Source organism: Kogia breviceps, chromosome 1, assembly GCF_026419965.1.
Source record: "Kogia breviceps isolate mKogBre1 chromosome 1, mKogBre1 haplotype 1, whole genome shotgun sequence".
Taxonomy (NCBI): domain Eukaryota; kingdom Metazoa; phylum Chordata; class Mammalia; order Artiodactyla; family Physeteridae; genus Kogia; species Kogia breviceps.
In genome coordinates this window covers 50,655,588-50,680,428 of record NC_081310.1, presented here as the reverse complement: position 1 = coordinate 50,680,428, position 24,841 = coordinate 50,655,588, and the positions used below count along the sequence as shown (strand labels likewise).

The following is a 24,841-nucleotide window of genomic DNA, read 5'->3' as shown; positions in this document are numbered from 1 at the left end:
GATAAAATTTGGATAGGTTTTCTTTCAAGTATCTATCCTTTTCCTTATTCCTCAATTTGATATTCTTGATATTTGGCCTTATTATGTCTACCTTCAATTGTTTTTACCTTAAAACTGGTCTAATTAAAGTCTTTTGTAAAGCAAAATAATCCTAATTAAAGTTGAGTATGCCAGGACTTAATTATTTGACCCCTTTTGAACATAACCCATAGATAAGGTGACCATATAATTTATTGTCCAACACAGATTTGAGATTAAAAGGGGGAGCTATCAATACTTTCACTGGAATCATATGAGTAAACCAAGACTGCTCCAGGCAATCTGAAATGTATAGTTACTCTCACTGTATTGTGAATATATATATATATAAGAATATATGTGATTATATATATATATAAACTTTAAACAATATTTTCACTTACAATTGCTCATGTTGAATTTCTCATGTGTAAAATACTTAACTTTTCTTTTCCTTAAGCCACATAAATAAACATCAGTGAAGCACATGGGATTTATGTGTGTTCAGATAACAAGACCCAAAGCTAACCTGGGGGAATGCACTTCTTCTAGGAAATTTTCTCACTGTGGTCTCTGGGGCACTGGAGGACAATACAGGGACATTAGAGTTTTATGAGCTATTTGGCTTCATTCCAGGGACATCTCAACTTTGGAGTTTTTCTGGTAGGCATCATCTTTCAGCTGCTTTTCTCTACTGCCTCTTCTCCAGTGCTTCGTTGCAGGGTCCTGAGATTTTTTGCAGGAAACACTGAGAGGAATATCTTGTTTTTTTAACCACAGTTTAGCAACTGTGCCATTTATTGGCCTCTTGGGAAGCCACATCTTGGATCACCATCATACCAATTAATTGATTTTTTTCCCCCTGCTTAGAAAAAAGAAAAAAACGCTTCACAAGGAAATTAAAAAAGATACATTAATTGGTTATTAGAAACACTGGGAAATATTTTTCATTAAAAAGTGCTGTTAGAAGAAATGCTGAATTTTGTGGCATGTTAGGTAAGTAGATATCTAACCCTGAATACATATAACTAAGCAGTGAATCCAAAGACCTTACCACTGCTTTCAAGGCCCTGCATGATCTTGCTTCTTTTCATTTCTAAATTCCTCCCCATCTCCCTCCCCACAGTCCACTCCAGCTACACTGGTTTTCTTGTTTCTTCAACAGGTCAAGGAGATGTGGTGCAGGGCCTTTGCATTTTTCATTCTCAGTGTTGGAAATGCTCTGCCTCAAGATATCTGCATGGGTCACATCCTAGCTTCTTTCAGGTCTTTGCTCAAATGCCACATAATCAGAGTCTTCCTCTGACAGAAAATTATTATTTTCTTTCAGCAATTGCACATGCTTCCTTTGAAAACACACACACACACACACACACACACACACACACATCATTCTTCATTTATTTACCAAATTTATTTTTCTTTGTGGCACATACGACCACATGAATTATACTACATGTGTCTTTTATTTTTGTTGTGATTGTTGGACAGTAAGGGGACTTGGAGAATGTAAGCTCCATGAGAGTAGGGACTTGGTTTGTTAAGCTCATTGTTCTATTTATAACCCCTGTGAACATCCAGGTTTTCAATAATAATTATTGAATGAATAATTGAATACATGAATCGTGTCTCATTGACTTGGCAGATTATTTTCTGTTTGGCTAAAGTAGTCACTTGAGTAACTTCCATGAAAGCTTGTAGAATGAAAGAGAATAGCTACAAAGCATCACGCTCAAATAGGATTTTATTTTAGGTCTGGATAGATCTGCTCTGGTTTTCACTCTGTACATAAAGATTTGCATTTCATCTCTTCTAATGGCTGGCTGTCCAGTCAAACACTCAGTGCTGTGCTTCGCATACAGCAGATGCCTCATGTAATGGGCCATGGTACTCAGGTTTCAGATCAGGCTGAGTATTAAAGTTTGAATCATTTGTTGGGTTTTATATGAAATTCAGTCCTGGGACTTGACTAAAATTCAAGAGATAGTAATCTCACAATTCATTAAAGGATTCATGATCTTTGCAATTAATTCTTAATTTATAATTTACCCTGGCCCCTGCTTTTCCTCTTACTTTCTGCATGATTTTTCTTGTTCCATTTTAACTGCTTAATAATGTTTACCAGAGATAAATGTGGAAAGAGTGGTGATGAAAACCTGGTTATTGTCTTCAGGTATTGTTTTGACCCAGCACCAATGCCCTCCTGCCCTCCTGTTTGGATGTTTTCTGATTACTTAATGAGATTATGGCTCTTCTGACTACCTTTCAGCTTTATTTCACTTAAGGTTGGGCTTTTTGTTTTAATTCCTTAGCATCTGCTAAATAACACTAGCATTCTCTTCATTTCTTTGTTTAGAAGAAATAATAAGGTCAGATATGTAATGGAGAACATATCAACTTACCATATATGTTCTTCCTTCACAGAGCTCACCATTTCTCCCATCATTTGTAGAAAGTATTTGAGGTTTGGGATTTGCCCACTTGGAGAAGGAGGACTAACCGTATTTCTTTCTCTCTGACTACTTTACCCAAGGCCACCCGGGTGGGATCTGGCATCCTTCCCCTTTTTACCAACTTCACTTAGATCTTCCTAGACTTCCTATATGCCACTCCTAAAATATAGAATCCTCAATAAAGAATTTTCCCACTTAAACGCTTGTGAAGTTTCTTGACCTGTTTTACTAGAATTGTTTCTCATTTTTTATCACTTTTGTAAATGTGAATACTTCTGTTTTTCCTTTTTTCATAACAAATGTGTTGTGCCCAAATAAATATTCTCTCATCTCCTGAATAAATCCACCATTATGCTACACACAAATTAAAAATCACTAGGTGTTTTAAGGGCAGATTTTAATTCACATAAATAGAATAAAATTATTGCATGCGTTTATAAGCAGTGAAATCATTATGGCTACTGAGTTTGTAGTGTGTGGCCAACACTGGACAGTTTATAGCATTTTGATCAAAATAGAGCCCATATCGTTAGGTCAGCCAAACCATCAACTCAAGTCATGCACATAAAAGAAATTTTATTCTGGTTTTCGTTCATTTTCTCAGTGGTGTTTGCAACGGAACTGTGAACAGATGGTTACCTAAGAACCTGGGTCTTTGCTTAAGGCATTGAACTAGCTACTCTTGAAGGTATAGAATCTTGCCTGGCCTTGCGCCTGTTTCAAGAGAAACCTAATAGTATGGCTCTCATGATCGGATTAATCAATGGTTAATACATTTTGTAAGTGTATAATTTATTTTTATTGAGTAGAAATGTCTTTCAAGTGATTTATTTTCCTCTAGGGAAAAATGTGCTCCATGCTTAAAATTAAATTTTTATATTGACGTCCCATCAAAATAATTAAACACTACCCTAAATAACACTTAAAATTTTGGATTTTATTAAAACATGTTTTTGTATTTAAAAAAATGATGGTGCTACTTTGTCTCAGAACAAGTATAAAGTTTTCTCTTAGAATTATATATTTAAAGTTTTGATTCCTAAATACATGTATTATTACTCCATTTAATCTTCCTTATTATTTAAGAATATTCAACATAATTTTAACATAAGCTATACAGAAGTAATTTATCATTTAATAGATGTTCAGCTTTGTCTGGAAGCTTTGCTGTCATTATTTAGGCATCAAATCTTCTGAGGCCTTCTCAGAGCAGATTTAGCCACTTACTTCTTTGTGTTTCTCCTTGATTTTTGTGAAATATTTCTCTCACATAACAATTTATCTGTATAGTCAAACTGCCACTCAAGACTATGAGGTTTCCAATATCAGGTGCTTTGACATAAACTGAGCTCAGAGCTGGCCTGTAGTGGTGCCCAAAGACTGTTTGTTAAATGAATGACTGATGTGAAATAAATTTAAGAATATGAAATTATTATATCCAATAGCAAAGCCTTAATTCCTTGAGCCTATATAAATCAATTTGCAGATTATTTAAATAATTAATAGAAGAATAAAAATCTAATGATGGTGATGTCTAGGTCAATATTATTTTGGCACACATGATTAAAATTTTGTTGACTTTGACAAAAAATTGTGTTCTCACAATGGTAAGCTTTTAGTTCAACATCCAGAGCAAAAGAGATTGAAAATTATAATGACTTAAGTGGTTGAGAAAACTGATTGCACCTTAAGTGAGAGACATAGAAGAGAGGCAAGGGATCGAAGTGAGCAATCAGCTGAGTATCTGTTAAAGCTAAGTAGAACATCATGCAAACTGAGCAGGGACTCTGCTGAATGAGGTAATGAAATGAGTGACAGAAAGCCTACTCAGAAGTCATTCTGAATGTCAGTAGGACTTTTTTTTTTTTTTTGCCTTCTTCCTATATGTATTATGAAGAATTGGGACTGGAGCATTACATTTGGGAGCCAGCAATTAAAACCATCATTTTGATTTTTATACTCCCACAACATTTTTTACACTCCCACAAACCTTTTAAGATCAACCAGTTAGAAACTGTACTGGCTTCATTACTGCCTTTCAGTAATGCCTAGATCTTTCCTGCTTACTGTCCCCTTCAATATTTCTCTGAGGGCAGTTCTTCTAGTGTATTCTCTTTCCATTTTATCCCACTTAGGATTTAGGCTCATTTACATCCAGTTTTCTCAGTTGTAGATACAAAAATATGGCTCTGGTGGATTCCTTTCCTGGTGAAATTGAGCTTGGAAAGATCAGGAGGTACACACAAAAAAATCAATCCTCCTGCCAAAGGCAGTAGATTGGAGGGTTCTTAGATGCTTCTACTTCATGGGATGCTCTTATCATTTTGGCCTTTCCTTGACTTATTGATGTCTGCATACTAGTCTGGGGTCCTTCAGCTATCAAATATTTAGTTTCTGAATAAGTATTTATATTGCCACTCTTTGGTGTTTTAGAAATAATCTGCGATAATCCATTTTCTAAATGCTATTGGCATTCCCATCCTATTTAGTAGACCTCTATTGCTTGTGTAGTCACTTCTCTGCAGGAGTGTGGTTCTATGTTAGTGTGGCTATCATCAAAAGCAAGTATACAATGATAGCTTGGGGTACTCTCTGAGTACAGAGGAGGAACAATTGCTCTGGTCACCTAGTGCAGGCTAGTGGTTTGTGCCGGATGTGCCACCTAGGTTTGCTTTAGTCAAGAAGAAGGACAAGTATTCATCAGCTATCCCTTCCATACTTAGAAACTTTTTATAGGCCTTACAAAAAATAACTTGCAGTATTCTCAGTGTATAAAATGGCTTCCGGAATGATAGAACTGTCCCCGAAGAATGTTTCCAAAACTCAAAATGGAAGCTTCATTTGTGTCTTGAAGTTATTCATGAAGTAATCCCCTAAATGAGCACAGATCTCAGCATTCAGCTAGGAGTCTCAGTAAGGGGGTGATGTTTTGGTGATCTCATGAACAGACACTGGGCTGTGAATTTTGAGGTGACCAAGGCAGCCAGGTTTCTATGCTCTAATGAAGTTGTTATAAAAGTACTCTAGGACTTCCCTGGTGGTGCAGTGGTTAAGAATCCGCCTGCCAATGCAGCGGACACGGGTTCGAGCCCTGGTCCGGGAGGATCCCACATGCCGTAGAGCAACTAAGCCCATGCGCCACAACTACGGAGCCTGTGCTCTAGAGCCCGTGAGCCACAAGTACTGAGCCCATGTGCCACAACTACTGAAGCCCGAGCACCTACATCCCATGCTCTGCAACAAGAGAAGTCACTGCAATGAGAAGCCTGTGCACCACAACGAAGAGTAGCCTCCTCTTGCCACAACTAGAGAAAGCCCGCGCATAGCAACGAAGACCCAATGTAGCCAAAAGTAAATTAATTGTTTAAAAAAAGTATGTTCGTAGTGGAAAAATTTGGAAAATGCAGACATGTATATAGAAAAAAATTAAAATTATGATAAGCCCATCATTCAAAGAGGTTGTTGCTATTAACATTTTGTAGTATTTGTGCAGATTCTTTTCTGTGCACAGACAGCAGACTTACAGCATTAGGTGATTTAACATTTATATGTGATTTATAATCACAACGGTTCCATGAAGTAGTGCAGTTTGTTGTCTTGCTAAGACACTGATGTGCCTCATGCATGCTATAAAGTAGGTGCGTACAGTGACTCCAATGACTATGGAGCAATCACATTTCAGGGAGGCCCAGCATACAAGTTAGGGGAAATATTATGTGCTACAGTATTACTCAAGAATTTTGGAGTTTTTAAGGTCTTTAGCTATATCCTCAAAGGATATCAAGTGTATATGGTGGCCTGTGACTATGAATGTGTGTGTATGCTTGTGTGTAATCACATTTTATATTTAGTAGCCTGATTTTCTTTACCCAGTGTCATATTATAGACACTTTAGCATGTTATTAGATATTATTTATAAATTAGATAGTATTATATCAAATGTTAGCTATTATTTGGAATGGCTTATTACATTCCATTAGTGGACCTACCTTAATTTATTTAACATCATTGGATACTTAGGTGGCTTATAGAGGTATGTCTACTTGTCTTATTGTTACTATTACAAGTAACACTGTGATGAATTTCCTTATTATTTTAGCTCAGAATTCCATGAACTAAGACTGACATGTGTGTGTGTCTTTAAAATTTTTGAAAAATATTGCCAAATTGCTTAACAGAAAGATTATTCTCATTGACATCCCTTCAGCAAGTTTAACTGTGCTAGTCTCAGTATACCTTCACCTGCATTAAGTCTTATAAAAATGATTATAGTAACTTGACAACATAGTAGTTATTATCTTTCTTTGCATTACTCTGTGCAGTTTAATATCTCTTATTGACCATTAAATTGCTTTTTAAATTAAATCATGTTTTTTGCCTGTTTTTATATGAGATATTAGTGTTAATCTTATTAATTTGCAAGTGCTTTTTATAATAAATGGAATTAAGCTTTGCCTGTCATAAACCATGAATTTGCCCACTTTTTTCCATTTCTATTGCTGCCGTCCCAGTCCAAGTCCCATTATTTTCTGTCTGAATTGCTTCAGAAGCCAAAATTACTAAGGATCTACAAGGATCAAGCCCCTGTTTACCATTCTAGCTTTGCCTAGAGACCATCCCCTTGCTCTCTGCACTGACCTTCCTTGACTTCTTTGACCACTCATTGTCCCTGTCCTCCAGTGCCTTCACACATGTTCCTGTGCTTGGCAAGCTCCATTCTCCCCACGACCGTTCCACACAACTTTACCTGACTAAGCCCCGTTTTTAGGTTAGGCTTCCTTGAACATCCTTGTATTGATAGCATCCTTTTCTTTTTCTTCCTTACACTGAAAACAACTATAATCCATTCATTTTTGCAAACTAAATTTTGGACAATTACCTGCATAATTGAGATGGAATAAGTGATTGACATGCATGAATTTCTGCAGTTTTGCCAAAAATATGTATATAAAAATACATCTGTTAGGGTAGAATTTTAAAAAATGATCTCTGTGGTTCATGGAATGTGAATCATCCTCAAAGAGTGATGGACAAGACCATGAACTCTGGAGTCTGAGGGCTTGGGTAGGAACCCTGGGCCCACCGATTTTGAACTGTGTAGTCTGGGGCAAGTTACTTAAATTCTCTGCGCTTTGCTTTCCTCCTCTGTAAAATGGGGTTAATAATTGGATCTGTCTTTTATGATTGTTGTGAATTTCGAATGAGGTAATTCATGTGGTGCTTAGCACACAACCTGGAACATGGTAAGCACTCTATAAATGTTAGTCATTATCCTCCTTTTCATCCTCATTTCTGTCTTCTTCATCTTTGAACTTTATTAAGTGCTAACTCTGTACAGCATAGAGCTAGATGGTATCTGGGTTTCTGTTTTCTTTGCAGGGAATTTCTTTGCTGGTTTTGAAGTGTTTCTTCTCAAATAATGTAGTAACTTCTGATTGTAGTTTGTGCAGTCTTTTCTGTCACTCTGCCATTCTTCTTTAGGATATTTCATTTCTGCTTCCAGAATGGTAATACATGTCTTCTGGAATACAACATAACTTACTTTTGTTTCTTTTTTGGCAGTATAAATATTTGAGTATTAACACTCAGATCTGTTTCTTGACAGCTGGCAAACTTCCCCAGACTCTGCGAGGAAACAGAAAGGATTGTTGCTAACCACATTCGTGAGCGAGAAGGGAAGACAAAGGACCAGGTGAGGAGAGGCCTTCCCTGGTGGGCAGGGTCCTGGTAGGAAGTGGAAGATTTCTCCAGGGTTGTTTGGTCTCTAACAGTCGGCGTATCCCTGAATGGAAAAAAAAAGAGCTGAGAACACCACCACATATGTTTATTTTTACTTATTTATGAATTTTATACATGTGTTGCTATACTAACATCTTGTGTATGTTAAAAATATACACATGTATAAAGACCATAGAAGGATAACATTTAAAAAGCAGTAATAGGAGTTCCATTATTTTTTTCAACATTTCATGAATCATCATGTGTACCCTTAGCATGTACACACCCCACTTTGAAAACCACTAATCCGGAAACATATCACATTTTTTCTTTAAGATAGGACCCACAGATGGGTACCAGGATATTCATAAATTGCTGAAATGTTTTGCAAAATGTTTAGTGTTTCTATTTTTTTTCTTGAGGAGAATGGATAAAGCAATTCATCAGCTTATCCATGGAACCTATGACTAAAAAAATAAAAACATTTAAGAACAGCTCTTTTAAGCATTTCTAACTATTTTGTAAATACACATGGTTTGTAAGGAGTGGCTTTGAAATTGTCTTCGAATCTTGGCTAACTACGAATGAACTATTATTTTCAAGTGAGGATAATTCATTGAAAAAAGTTAAGGGCTACGTGAAAATAATTAAAGCTTCTTAAATTTAGGTGGATGTTTTCTTAGTTACTTATAAAACATTATAATGGGAAACACAAAGGTTTTCAGATGCTCTTCAGTTCCAGGACACAGCTGCGAGTGTGACAACATGGAGAGGACACTGGACTCAAGCCATGTGTTCACCACAGAATAACAGCATGTTCTTGAGCAAATCACTTCTCGGGACTGTTGTTTTCTCATGTACAATGTTGAAATGTTGGTCTATATGATCTCTGAAGTCCTCTATAAGTTAGAATTCCAAGATTTTGTGGTTCTTAGGTGAATTGGAAAGAAGGAGAGAAAGAACTGGGGAAAAGGAGGAAGGCAGAATAGGAGAGAGAGGTAGAGACAAACCACAGGGAGAGAGACACAAGCAACATGTGTCACAGGGTACTGTAGGGTTGGGGTGGGCGTGGAAGGAGAAAGCGAAGAGACAGAGGGATGGAGGCCCGGCAGGTTGGGATATTTGTGAGTGACTCTGGTAACAACCTGCTGCTCTCTGCTCGAGCTTTGGGATTCATCGCTGCTACTTTTTATCATCGCGTTTTGAAAGTTAACTAACGATTATTCATAGTTTTCACTTATTTTGCAACTTTCTCACTTTTGGAGTAGTCACAGTAGCCAAAAGTGGAGAAAATAGGCTTTGTGACTTAGTAGAGATAAACAAATCAATGTTAACTCATGAGCCAGTGAAATCAAGCCTGGGTCCAGGTATACAACCCGAGACCAGAAGTTCCCCCACACACCTAATGTCACGGCTCCTGCTGGACCAAGAAAACAAGTTCTGTTATCAACTGTACTCCTGACCTTAAGTAACTAAGATAACTGTTTTAATTTGTGTCTTTATTCTATGAAGTTCAAATGATCATACATCCTACTTAACTCTTAGGGATCCTGTGTAAAAACAGTATTGAGGAAAAAGTTGTACAATTATTATCTTAATTATCTTTGTGTTCATATCTAAATCAGTTAACTTCTTCATGTTTCATGTTTCAGAGTTTTTGTTTTACTGAAATGACACACTCAAATTTTTCATTGTCATTAAGATTGTGGGCTCCAGGGACTTCCTGGTGGTCCAGTGGTAAAGAATCCTCCTTCCAATGCAGGGGACGCGGGTTCCACGCACCGTAATGAAAGATCCCACATGGCTCAACGAAGATCCCGTGTGCTGCAACTAAGACCCGATGCAGCCAAAAAAATAAGGAAAATAATTATTTAAAAAAAAAAAAAGAAAGAAAAAAGATTGTGAGCTCTGGGTTCAGACTGCCTTAGTTCAAATCCAAGCTGTATCATTTGCTTTCTGTGTAAATGAACAAGTTACTTATTACTTTCACACTTCAGTTTCCTCATCTGAAAGTGGAATACTAATGGTAGTTAACTCACAGGTATTTTGTGAGGATGAAATGAAGTAATCCAGATATAGCTCTTAGTTCTTCATTAATTTTAGTTGTTTCTGTTATTCTTAAAGAGCTATGACACATAGTAGACATGAGAAAGAATTGCCTTTTCTGGTTTCAAGGGAGACTGTCTTCCATCTGTACCTCTGATGTCGTGATTAATTCATTCCCCAAGTGGGAGTTAAGGTGGGGAGCGAGCATCTCTCTCCTAAGTGACCATCTCAGGTGGCCTGGTTTGACAGTTAATCAACTGCTTGAAGAAGCTGGTGCCTGCCACTGCTAATATGGACCTGTGTGGCATAGTAAAAACATGCATGTTTTTGGTAACGTAAACATGTCAGTTTGCATAGATTTCACATTTGAGTTCTGAACTCCGTGCTGCTTTAGGCCATATGGTACTTCTGAAGTCGCTGGTCAGAGAGTGACCCATTTCCTTAGACCTCTGTGCCAGTAGTGCTTTGAGGTATTCTTGCAGTTTTTTTAAAAAAATGAAATTATCACCACCCTCTGCTCTGGAAACTTTGTGTGTAGGGGAAATTCTTCAGAATTAAAAATATGAAAAACCATAAATCTGTCTGAACTTTTTTCTAAGACAAAGGTTTTTTGAGCTTTGGTGTGTGCCTGCTGTTATTCCAGGTGCTTCCATACATGTAATTGCATGTTGAAATGATTGGCTTTGTGGGTGATTACTGCTACCAGGGATAGCTTTACATTTCTTCAACTAAATTTTCAATAACTGTGGGTGAGAAAGGCAGTGAGAGAGAGTGAAAAAAAGAGAAAAAATGTACTATTTTCCTTTTCATCCCCCACATGCGACCTGGCTCTTTTCCTAGGATGAAAACAGACTCCCAGTTTCCAGGAATATGAATGAGAACAGCCATAGTTGTTATTTTTCTTCCACTTTTCCCCTGTACTGCAGTCCAAGTTAATGTGTGTGAACGTCCAAGATATTCATGACAACCTTTGGCAATGTTGAGAATTATGTAGATATTTTGCTCTTTATGGTGGCAACTACTAATTTGTGCTTAAATATTATGGTTTATTGATCCAAACTCCTAGCCAAATGGATCTGGGGTATAAAATTTAATAGAATCTGGATTTATTGTAGGGAGAATAGTGGCAATGCCATAGATGATGTAATAACTAACTCTTCAGTTTTCTTCATTAAGAAAAGAAAAAAAAGTATTATCTGATGATATGAAAGTTTTTCATACAAGTATGATATTGTTGACCCAGTTAGTGCCTGGGCATTGACTTTATGTTGGTAGTGGGAATGGGTTTGAGGTGATTCATTTATTCTTTTTTTCGGTGGGGCTCCTTGTGGCTCACAGCAAGATTTGGTCAGAAGACCAACTGAGATTAGCCACAAAAGCAAAGCCTCAGAGACCATAGCATTGGGTAATGAATGAGAAACAATAATACTTGGCCATGTACTAATTATATGGGAATAAATTTCTCCCTTTAAAATAAACTATTCTTCAAGACTGGTAGATAGTCATAGAATTTACAGCCACAAATATTTCTCAGGCACCTGTTGTGTGTATCATGCTAGGTTCTGGGGATAAAGTGCTGAACAAGATAAATATAATCTCTGCTTCCATGGAGCTTACAGTCTTGCAGGGAAGCAAAACATCAAACAAAATATAATATAAATAATTAATTACATTTGTGATAAACACCACAAAGAAAAAGTATAGGGTATAATACATAAAAATATTATCATGATTTATAGACTATATGAGAGTAATAGCATGATCCAACTTGGTCTTTAGTGAGGGTGTGGGGTGTGGTTCAGGGAAGGCTTTCCTGAGGACGCACCTCCTGGGGGGCATTATATAGACTGTGCCAATGAACTGTTACCCCAAATGCTTCGATGCACTCAGATTTCACCTTCAGTGAAGCCTATTGATCTCAAGGAGGCTTTCTATTTATTTGTATACTGCCTTTTTGAGTTGGTTGATGAGATACTTCTGCTTGCCTATAGGGAGCTTAAAGAGATAGAAGAGGAGAGGAAAAACAAGAAATGATATTGCTATTTTGTGGCTAACATATGATGTCTACAGGAGCAGGAAGCTCTAAGCAGCTCCTCCATGGCCTTCTTGCCACATGTATTTTTATACATGTGTCCTTTTGAACATTACACATACGTTTTAGAGGAATAGAATAATTCTAGGTTCTGTGTTAAGTTGGCTCTGTGTTAAGTAAGCATGTTAAGTACATGCTTATAAACTATAATGCTGTTGTCTTCATGTGGGACTCAGACTTTTCACATAGATCTTTTGTTTCTGAGTTTAGAGTAAAAATGAGAGTCTAATGATAAAAAAGTTAATGCAAGTTTTCATTCTAACTGAAGCATCCTTTTTAGAATTAAATAAAGATAAATGATTGTAGGCTATTACCAAATTTAGTGTTTGAGAATATTTAAGATGGGTTTTCACTGAAGTGAATCTCTTGGACTTATAGGTACTGCTGTTGATCGACATCCAAGTCTCCTACATCAACACCAACCACGAAGATTTCATTGGCTTCGCAAAGTACGTGAAATCCTTGATTGTCACATGCATTCCTCCTGCTGGTTTGTCTCAAATACACATGTGAATTTCTATAACAACCCCAGCATTTTGTGTCAGGATTAACTCTGAGTCAACCTACTGAGGAGATCTGAGCCTCGTGGCCACGGGGCCATGTTCTCTGAATAAAGGAGTTGGCTTCTTTATTGTACAGCATGTGAAATCATATGTAGCTCAGATACTCCTTGTTTTTGGATGATGATCTACAGTTTGTATTTGAGCTCCCATAGATAAGCAGTAACAGATGCACATTTAAAATATGTTAGGGAACAATTTATCACATAAACTTGAAGTATCAAGTAGAATTCACAGGATACAAGCTATTTGGCCATCCCTAAATCAGACTATAGAGGCCTATTTTTTTAAAAAAACTGTCCTTTGTGAACTTAGATGTAATCTTTTTGGATGAACATTCTCTTTTCTATGAAGTATATATACTTTATATAAGCTTGTCTATATATTGCTTTTCTATCATACATGTGTTCTGTTATATTCTAATAGTCTGTTGCTATATTCACAGATATTGTCAGGTAAACATTATGCTTAAGTATTTAAGGTTGGTTATTTATTGTGTGACATTTTCAAGACCCTGAATTTACCATTTTTTCCTGCTCTTTAGTGGAATCAGTTTTTTATTGCTTTTAAAGAATTTTGATTCTAACTCTAAAGTATACCTGTGGCATGTAAGTGGTTCCAACCTCAAGTATATAAAATATAGTTTATTTTATATAAAAAATAAGGTAAAGAGGCCTATGTACTGTTATTTTACTATATATTCAAGAATAGGGATAAATAAAAAATGAAACAAGAAAATGTAAAACTAGACTGACTTAGTTTTACATTTTGACTTAGAAGAAACAGATATCTAGATCATGTGATCTAAACTAAACAGTGGCCTGAGGAATTTATAGGCATGTTTTAGAGAGGAAAGACCCATTTATTCAACAGAAAATTGTCTCATTCTGAACATAGCCTAACGAATAGTGTATACACATTTTGCATCCAGTAGTTATTACTATTGTGTGGTACACTAGTTTTTGGTTTTGGTACATTAGTTTTTTCAACTGTTTTCTGTCTGTGACTTATGTGTAAAATTGTTAGAACTCAGTGATTAATATGTTCCTTTAGACAGTTGTCATTTTTAGCCACACTGCCCGCTCCAACTTCTAGATAGGGATTTACTCCACAGCCATTTCACACAGACTTGCTCCCCTGTCTTCTAGCCCCATGGCTCTCATCATCTGTTCTGCTCATTTCCCTCTGCAAAATCACCAGTGGCACGAAACCTAGACTCTGATGTGTCTTCTTGTCCCTAGGCCTGGAAGGGTGGACCTGAGAAGTTCTACCTGGTTTTCTGTGTAGTCAGTGAAATCTTTGTGGCCTGTTCCGAGCTCTGTTCTAGTTGCTATGGGGGAAAGAAAAAGAAAAGGAAAAAAAAAATGTCTTTTAGGAGCTTGCCTAATAATTGAAAAGTATAGACAAATGCAGGTAAAAATTTAAACTGATGCATTCTCCATTTACTTCACTTGCTTCTTTGAGGAATTTAAAAGAAAAAGAAATCCTTGAGTCATTTGAAATAACCAGGAATACTGCCTTTCATGTTGACTTTTATTGGTTACAAATGCCAGTTCGATTTTTATAAAAATGTAGCAGATGCAGATATAAACTTGACACCATAACTTAAAAGTGAAAAGGATATTGCAGCACTGCCCTGTTATGGTATCCTGATTCAAGGAGCAAACATAGAAAAAAATCATAATCAGTTTGGAAAGATTCAAGTTTTGAACATGTTTTTTAACCAGCACTGAATTTAAATTTCACTGCTATACTCTGCTTGAAACATTTTCCCCCTAGATTATCCTTTTACTTAGTTTTGGGTTTTTGTTTTTGTTTTTTTTTTTTTTGCGGTACGCGGGCCTCTCACTGTTGTGGCCTCTCCCGTTGCGGAGCACAGGCTCCGGACGCGCAGGCTCAGAGGCCGTGGCTCACGGGCCCAGCCGCTCCGCTGCATGTGGGATCTTCCCGGACGGGGGCACGAACCCGCATTCCCTGCATTGGCAGGCGGACTCTCAACCACTGCGCCACCAGGGAAGCTCCCTTTTACTTATTTTTAAAGCTAAATGGTCCAGAGTTTATGTTCTCCAGTAAATTTTAATATTTTCTACCTCAGAAACTGTTGAACTAAAGTATTATGTTGACTAGGTTTTCAAAGGCGTATAATTTTGCAAATGAAAATACTTCATTACAGCCTTTTGGTACAGTCTTTCTGTAATCCAGGTGACAGTCCCATTTTTCCAGCAGTGAGATAGATTGTGAACCTTTATGATGCTAGGGGATTAAAAAGAATCATTGTTCAAACTGCTTTAGAAACCCAGCAGCTTTGCATATTTCTCATCTAATTTAAAGCGCACACCTAAACTTCCTTTTTGAAGGACTGGTCTGGGAGTCAACAGTCTGAATTCTTTTTCCAGGGTTTGCCACTGATGAGGTTTGGGTTTTGGCCACTTAGTCTCTCTGTATCTCAGTTTATTGCTCTGTCAAATGGAATAATAAAAAATCCCTGTCTTGTATACTTTTCAGGATTATCAGAAGATCAAATTAATGAAGTTTTGTGAAAGTGCCTTTGAAAATTGTGGTGCAGTCTGTAAAAGTGAGAAAGTGCCATATGTACACACACACACACACACACACACACACACACACACACAGGGGAACTTGATTCTACGAGACGTACCATTTTACTTCATTTATGACGTTTTTAATGACTGGAGTATGATTGCCACTGAAAGACTTTTAGTTGCTGATGTTATCTCCAAATGTAATATTTTGCACTGAGACTCAGAGGTAAATGTTCTTTCTGTTTGTATGCTGAGTTGGAGTGCATTTCAATTTGACATGGGATAATTATGATGATGAAGAAATGTTCATTTCAAAATCACTTTGAGGAGTTGTGGTATTTTTTGTGCTTTTAAAAATTAAAAAAATATGGTTGTAGCTATAAATTTTGAAGTTGGCAGGAATGCTGTTTCCATCAAGGAAGAAAAGTCAAGCCATATTTGAAGACAATTATGTAAGTATTTTTAAGTTCTGAAGATAGAAAATTAAAGTCTAGAGTTGAGGAAAATAAGCATTAGTTTCATGAGATTTTTAGAGATTTACCAAAAGAGGAGGACCACCCCTCAGATTTATAGGATGGTGATGTATAGAGTATTTTACACAGGTAGTTTGTTTTTCAACTGGGATGACTTTTTGTTCTAAAAATTACCAAAAAGAAAGAAAAACAAATTGCTAATATTAGATTAATGGAAAGTGATGTCTCAGAGTAGTGTTCAGAACAACTCAAAATTCTTTTTGCTATAGAATTTATTCTGCCATGTTGAATATGTGAAACTTTTTTTTTCATCTCCCAGTTATTTGTTAAACATGGGCCGTAAAATATGTACCATGTGTAATGTGTCCAAGTAAACGCTGCTGTAGACTTGCTTTGGAATTTAATTTCTGAAGGCTTGATTTTTCAATTGTAATAGTTTCTGAAACTAAAAGTTTAGTATTTCAGAAGGAAATGTCAACTTTCCTCATGACTTAAGGATTTTAATTTGTCATTCTTTCTTGCTGAAAAAAACCCCCAATATTCTATTTTTCTTAACACAACATAATTAGTTTTTGTTATTTAAGAAAAAGAGCTATTCCAATTAATTATTCTTCATTCACTTCCTCTCTTTCTCAGTAATCCTGTTGTCTGAACAGAAAGGCAAGCTTGTTATCTGAATGCCTTGGGGAGTGAACTTTCAAATTCTTGTGCTCCTCTCCATTTTCATGGGCACAGTTTGCCTTCTGAGTTACTAAGATTTTTGAGTGACTAAGATTTTTGCATTTAACATGGGCTCCAGATACACACCATTAGAATAACATCTCTATGCCACAAACAGCAGACCGAGGTCTGTTTTTCAATCTGCTGAGTAGGTCTCCCCACCTGTTTTCTCACAGTTGAAATGATAGTGTGCAGATTTCAGTTCTTGTTATGTGAGCACCATGAAAATTCTAAGGGTGGTAACATTCATTATATCTCTTTCCTGATCCTCTGGAATGTCTCTGTTACCATTTTACTAAAGGCAGTGTATGTGAACCTTGGCACCAAATTCCAAAACAATCTTGGTCTTTACCTTTACATTCTTTTTTTATGTGTCCCTAATACATAATCATATTCCATTGTAATGGTGTATCTAGTTCCTATTCTTACATGAGAATGTTCTCTCTCTTGCGGAATTAAAACTTAGGTATTAGATTATAGCAAGATCCTTATTTGCCAATTTAGGAATTAAATGCTTGGTTTCCTACTGGGACTGGTAGAAATATGATTTGAGCAACTTGCAAGGACATCATTAGTATCATCTATTTAAATAAGTTATAAATTCTAATGTTTCAAGCACTGAGCACTGTTTTAAAAATAAGTGGACTTCCACTTTTCTTTCTCATTCTCAAATCTGTTATTTTGAACTTTATCTTCATCCTTAAAATGAGTCTTAAGAGATGAGTCATCTTTCTTTTATAGGCCCCCAAGTTCTGTAGGGTTTTCTTGCATAATATTTAGCTTGAGACTTCACTAAAGATCCTGCAAGGGCAGTTGACATCATGTAGTTTTCTTCTTCCTTTGGCTTCAATCTGATTGGATGGAGCCAAGCCTACATGTGATAAGTTGCACTCTTGGGACTCTCAGCAACTGTTTATAATCTTCTTGGGGTAATATAAAAGAACATTCTAAAAGAAATTCTTTACTCCAGAGCAGTGCTGTCTAATAGAACTTTCTGAGATGATGGAAATATTTTATAACCTATGCTGTCCAATACAGTAGCCACTAGCTACATGTGACTATTGAGTAGCTGAAATTTGGCTAGTAAAGCAGAAGAAATGAAAATTAAATTTTAATTAATTTAAAATTTAATTTAAACAGCCACTTCTGCCTACCAGTGACTGTATTGGACAGCACAGTTCTAGAATATGGTGAATCCAGCTGATTGCTCTGGGTCTTTTAGCGGGCTATACTTTATTGACAAGTTGGTGGTAACCTACAGTGGTGGCTTCAAGAAGAGAAAAAAGAGGTAACTCTGTTAGCTGCTTGTAAACAAACCCCAGGGCTCAGGAATATACCGTCAGCTTTTTAAGCGCACTGTCACTACAGTATAAAGGATAGACTTTTCCCTTCCACTGCCTTAGTCTGTATGTTGCCATTTTTCTAGTAATTCCTCCATCATAGCACAACTGACGTTTCTTGTAATTTCAAGTCTCCTCTACAAACTAAACATAGTAGTAGAGGGAGAGGTACACTCTGACATATGCTGTGGAATCTGCATCTCTGAGGGACTCCATTTTCTTGATTCGTTTGAGCCCTCTTTCGTTTGACTTCGAGTCAGTACTCCTCTTCCTTCTTTCTCACTTCTCTTTTACTTTTTGGCTCACCATAGCCTTGTTTCTACCACACCACTCTACTGAGACTGCTTTCGGCTAGGAGTGAACAGTTAATTCAATGGACAACTCTGAGTCCTTTGTTTGACATCATTAACCACTCCTTGTTGAAGAGACCTATCCTATCCCTTTGCGGAAATAACTCTCCATTGTCTCCTGGCTTTCCTCTTTCTGCTCTAGCCACTTCTTCTCGTTTTTATTTTGGAGCTCTTTATCCTCTGATCATGGCTTAAGAACTGCTTTTTATCAGTATTCTTCTGTAGACCCTTTTCTTTTCTCACTCACTGCACACTATCCCTGTCCAATAGTGTTACCCACCACAGTGGTTTCAGTTACCAGCTTTATCTGAAGCCTCTAAATCTAGATCTCCATTCCAGAACTTTTTCTTGGACTGTTACCATATTCAGCTACATACTGGGAATCTCTACTTGTATATCCTAGGGAAGCCTCAACCCAATATTCCCAAATTAAACTCATCATCTGATTTTATAATTCATGCCTCCTCCATTGTTCCCACTCTCTGTGGGTGGTAACTCCCAGTTGCTCAAACCAGAAACCTGAGTGTCATTCTTTACTCCTTGCTCCCCTCACCTTTGTTTCCTTCCATCTTTAACAGGTCCATATGATTCTACCTCTATAATATTTTTGGAACTTTTTCTATTTCTTCCTATCATCATTGCTACTACTAAAGTTAGTCTTCTCTTGGGTGGGTTGCTACAATGGTCTCCTTGCCCCTTGTCATGTTCTTTCTCATTCCTTCTGGAATTCTTATTACTTTCAGAATAAAGTCTAAACTCATTAGTGTGGTTTCCAAGGCCCTGTAGAATCTGTCTTTTGCTTACCTCATCAGCCTATTCTATTGTTACTTTTCCTCTCTATACCATCCCCTAACTCTGTGCTGTAGCCAGACTGGCCACTTTTGGATTCCTAAATGTACCATACTCTTGCTGCAGCACATGTCTATGGCACACTTCTTCAAATTATTTAAATTTCCTATTGCAGATAAACATTAAGAATCTGGTTGTATATAACCCTGGTATCAAAATACAATTCCATAAATATTTCTTAAGAAACTACTGTAAACACTGCCAGGTAACGTCAGTGCTGAGAGAGGTAGAGATACTGATTAATGCAACACACCATTGGCCATCAAGCAGCAGACCTTGTTGGAGGGTAGTTAGAGGCCTGCGTATAACACAATCCTGTTTATAGAATACAGGCACAGACCAAGAGCTAGCGGAGTTCATGGGAAGGAGAGATAACTGGAGGTTTCTGAGAAGGCATAATTCAGAAATGGTACTTGCTTTGATTTTGAAGGCTGGGCAGGACTCCAACAGTCGGAGGGGGTCAAGGCTGTCTGCTTCCTGTCTTCCCTGGTTCAGAGTGGATACTGACTATTTCAGGGAGGTAATATTTAATAAAACACTTCTTTGATCATGCCATTTTCTGGCTTAGAATCTTTGAATACTTTCTGCTGCCTTCAGTATAATGACCAAATTCTCCATAATTGGCCCTAACATAGAGTTATTGTACTAGGTGGCTTTTAAGGTCATTTATTGAATACAAACATGAGTCTATGGTCATACAATTTTTCCCATAATAGTTTTACTTTCCACAACTTCCCTACATGCCCCAACTTTCTACCTCCTTGCTTTGCTTATACTACTCCATTCTCTTGGAATGCGGTTGATTTTCTTCCTCTATTAAAATTTTACTTTTCTTCAAGTTTTCTATGAAAATCTCAGATCAAATCAGACCAAAATGATCTTTCTTTGCGCTGAACATTCAGAGCAATTACTATGTACAGGATTTATCTGATAAATGGTCACACATACCCCTTGGCACATTCTTATGTCATTATAGTCTTATTGCATATGCACATGGACATGGATAGACACAAATATGCAAAAAAAATTTTTGAACTAAGAGGTAACATGGATTATTTTTCTTTGAATGTCTTTCAATGTGCTCTTATTTTTATAAAAATTTAAACCTTTTGTTATATAATTTCAAAATCATTATGTCTCAGAGCATTAAACTAATTAACCTAATTTGGTTTTATGTGTTTTAATGTCTGGCGTACTCTTCAGCAGTGACTTGTGTGTAGTAAGAATTTTATATGATTAATAACTTACACACAGATAATAAGATATGGGGTTAATTATATCCCACATTTGAAATAGAAGTGCTTTTTTGGCTTTCTATTACAGCCTCACATATTTATTCTTTTAGAGCTTATTCCTTTGTTATTTGTGTTTTGTGTATGTATGTCACTACCCACACTAGATAAATTGTAGGCTCTCTTTACAAGGACCATACCTTATTTATATTTATATGTTCCACAGAGTTCCTTTCAGATAGTTGCTGCCCTAAAAGTTTTGACTTATGTCAAATTAAAACATTATATATAAGTGTGGTTTACAATATTGCAGAGATAAGCAGTTAAGGACCTATTACCAAGAATACCTCCAAAGACTCAAATTAACTTGCAAGTCCTTACATGGTTTTCTGTAAACACATTTTTAAATAAGTATTTGGAAATACTTTGAGTTCAGTTATCATTGCATTCCTAAGAATTATGATAAAGGATGTTTTCTATCTAGGCAGATTATTTTTTATTATGTTACTTATGGAGTAACTTTTTTTTTTTTTTTTTTTTTTGTGGTACACGGGCCTCTCACCGTTGTGGCCTCTTCCGTTGCGGAGCACAGGCTCCGGACGCGCAGGCTCAGTGGCCATGGCTCACGGGCCCAGCCGCTCCGCGGCATGTGGGATCCTCCCGGACGGGGGCACGAACCCGTGTACCCTGCATCGGCAGGCAGACTCTCAACCACTGTGCCACCAGGGAAGGGAAGCCCCCTGGAGTAACTTTAAGTACCTAAATACATCATTAACAGCAGTATATTTGTATTTATGGGGCCAGTTGCTGCAAAAAAGATTATTTTTTAGGTGAAAAGTAAAGGTAATTTAGTATTTGTTCTAACACGAATCTTTGAGATTGGCTTATAAAATAAATCTATTTTTTCCCTGCATATTCTTACAAGTGGTACATCCTAAATATGCATTATTTAGTAGATGAACATTCTGTGTCATTCTATGTGGAAAATCTCTTCACCTAGTGGATTTCACAAGCATCTGAGAGTAACTTTGCATCTCAAGGAATCTTAGATGTAAAAGAAACTTAAGAAACAGTCCCCCAGAGCTTGTCTCTGTCTCTCTGACTCTACACACACACACACACACACACACACACACACACACACACACACACACACACACACTTTATAGCCAAGAAAGCCAAGAAACTAAGGTCCATTTAGGTCATACTCTTTGCCTAAGGTAGCACAAGGAGTCATCAACAATCTCTGTGTTTTTTGCTTTATATTCAGTTTCTTTTATATGATTTTAAGGGGACCTGTACATGATTTGAGGGTCCCCAGTAGTTCACCTACTTCAAAGTAAACACCTGTAAGTCTGCCATAGTTCGAAGTTACCACTACTAGTCAGTGATTTATTTTAAAATAGTTCCTGTTAAAAAAAAAAAAAAAAACAAAAAAAAAAAAAAACAAAAAAAAAAACCTCTAAAACACAAGTATGATGCTTGGGAGAGATGGTCATATCCATGAAGAAAGCATGATCACATTATAATAGTAGTTTTCCCATTTCTTCCTAGAAGAGAGGAAAGCCTGGAGGACCCTGGAGAAAGAAAGCATGGGATCTGAAGCCCCAGGAAGAGTAGTACTTTAGGCACACTTTGTGCATCAGGGCATGGTGGGCAGCCAGAGGGCAGTGTGGGCTCATCATACCCCTGGCCACAGACACAACCTTCACCTCATTCACAACCTCACCACAAAAACCTGAATAATGTAGATTTGGATTATGCAGAGAAAAGGTTGGAGAGAGATGAATTTCATAGTAATTAAGGGAATTAACCATTTAACTGAAGACTAGAAAAATAATAAGAACTGAGGAGAGAAGAAAAGCTAAACTCTGAAATTAGCAAATTGAAAAAGAAAGAAACACAAAATATCTTTAGTAATGAAATACAGTGTGGCCTTTCAGCACCCACCTCTTCCCCATCCTCAGTTGAAGGTAGTATATAGTTTTATGAGTTTGAAGGGAAGCAGCTTAAATACATCATGGGAGATTATAAAAGATGGCCATTTTGAGCAACTGTTCTAAGTGTGGCGTTGATTTCTGATGTGCTGCTGAGCTATAATATCCCACTACAGTATATTGATAAACTTAATCTATCTTTTCTCTGTTTTAGACTATTTCATTAATCTCCAAAATAGCTTCTATAAACAACTAAACAATCAGAGGGTTCAGTATTGCTAGTCTTCTCATAATAACCAAAATGAGTTGTATTTTCTTATATTGATATATGTTTACTCATGAACTCACCAAAAGAAAGCCTTCAATCTTTTGAGAGATAGAGTAACATATTGCCTAATCTTGAGATTTCTGGGGTTAAATTGTTGGGGTGATATCTGGCTCTTATCCCCTCTGTGCTCATGTTATAATGGTATCAGCCTCATTGAATTTCTCATTTAACAGATACTTGTTGAATCCAACTATGTACCAGGTAGTTTCTATGCACTGGGGTTATAGCAGTGAATGAAGCAGGCAAAACCCCCTGTGCACAAGGAGCTTTCATTCTAATGGAGGGAGGCAGATAATAAACACACAAAAAATCAGTAAACTCTATAGTATGTTTGAAGGTGAAAAATGCCATAGAGAAAAGCAGAACAGTATAAAGGGGATGAGAATCCTGGAGGAAGGGAGGGATTCAATTTTGAATAGGGTGGTTGTGGTAGGTCTCACTGAAAAGATAAATTTGAATAAAGACTTGAAGGAGGTGATGTTGGGAGCCATGCAGATATATGGGGGAAGTGTATTTTTTTAGGCTGATGGAGCAGCTGGCATAAAGGCTTTGAGGTGGGGGCGTGCATGGTGGGATCAAAAAAATAGGAGATCATTATGGCTGGACCTCTCGAATGAAAGAGGTGGAGAATAGGAGGAGATGAGTCAAAGAGGTGGAGAGTGGGGGTTAAGGGCCTTGTGGACCATTGCAAGAATTTTGACTTTTACCCTGTAGAGGGTTTTGAGAACAAGAGTGACAGGAACCCCCCTTTAAAAGGATCACTCTGGCTTCTGTGTTGAGAATAGACATTAGGGGGACAAGTGTGTAAGACCAAAGAGACCAAAGAGTAAGTGATGACGACAGTGCAAGTGAGAGATAATGGTGGCTTGGAACAAGGTTGTAGCAATGGAATAAAAAGATGTTGAATTTTAAAGACATTTTGAGAAGTAGAGTCAATAGCATTTTCTGATGATTTGATGTGGAAATAAGAGAAAGAGGAACCAAGGACTTTGGCTTAAGCACTTGGCAATATGGAATTGCCATTAATTAAAAAGGAGAAGAATGTGGGTGGAACAGGATTTAGGGAGGATGTCACAAGTTCAGTATTCACAGATTAAGTTTGAGATGCCCATTAGACATCCAAGTGGAAATGTTGAGTTGTTGAAAACATATTTGAGTCTAGAATTGATGAGATGGGTCCAAGCTGAAGATGCACTATGGGAGTTGTCAGAATATAGTGGAATTCAAAGCAATGAGATTAGATGATATCATGAATTTGGGATCTGGAATTAGACTACCTAGTACCAGCACTTGTTAGCTGAGTAATTTTGGGTAAGCCACTCAGCTTCTCTGTGACTCAGTCTCTCCATCTGTAAAATGAATGAATATTACCTCACAAGGTTAAAATTAAAATAAAGTCACTAATATCTGTAAACCACTTAGAACATGGCATATACTCAAAAAGTGCTGTCAATTTTCAGTGCAATCTTATATACCTGTGGGATATCACTAATACTTAACCTTGACTTATTAATGTAGCAATACAAGTTTTCTTCCTGTGGTGTATTATTTTTGATTTGTGATTACATTGGTTCTAGAAGTTCCATTGAGTTGGTTTTGCTTCCAGAATTAAACTGACCTGGATTTTTTATATTAGCTCTGCCTCAGTTGATATATTTTTAATGCCTGTATTTATTTTAGTATCTGTTACTTGCTCAGAAAAAAATCTTATGATTTTCTTCAGTACTTCTCTCCTTTGCTTTTCTCAGTGCTCAGCAGAGGAGCAGTCAGGTTCACAAGAAAAACACAATTGGAAATCAGGTAGGAATTGTTTAAAAGAATTAGAGCATGCATGTCCCAAAGAATTTGAACTAAACTGCTTGATTGACTTTTTTTAAATGCAAATTAATCATGTGCAAATTTTGCTGGAAATGCAACTTTTTGTTTTGTTTTTGCTTTTAAAGTTTTTGGAGTGAATTGCATTTTTTTTTTTTTTTTGCTTTTTTATGCAGTTAACCCTATTGATTTATTTTAAATAACTTTTCTGCTATTTGCTCTGCTTTTCAAATTTGACTCCTTGTGTCCTGCTTTGGTTGCTTACATTACCCCTAAATTTGATTTAACATTGAATCTGTGAGTCAGTTCAAGGTTAAAATATGGTGAGTAGTTGCATGAGCTTTCTGGTGCTGCTGACTAGTTCACA

The 24,841-nt window shown here is 36.9% G+C and overlaps 1 protein-coding gene across 5 annotated transcripts in view; it reads left to right on the top strand.

The window, feature by feature from the left end:
* Positions 1 to 24,841, top strand: part of DNM3 (dynamin 3) — a 579,215-nt gene that overhangs the window by 234,819 nt on the left and 319,555 nt on the right. For all 5 annotated transcript variants that reach the window (XM_067031599.1, XM_067031590.1, XM_067031586.1 and 2 more), the window contains exons 11-13: positions 8,077 to 8,163; positions 12,706 to 12,776; positions 24,408 to 24,459. In XM_067031599.1, the coding sequence (XP_066887700.1) occupies positions 8,077 to 8,163; positions 12,706 to 12,776; positions 24,408 to 24,459 (210 nt within the window). The remainder of the gene's footprint in view (positions 1 to 8,076; positions 8,164 to 12,705; positions 12,777 to 24,407; positions 24,460 to 24,841) is intronic.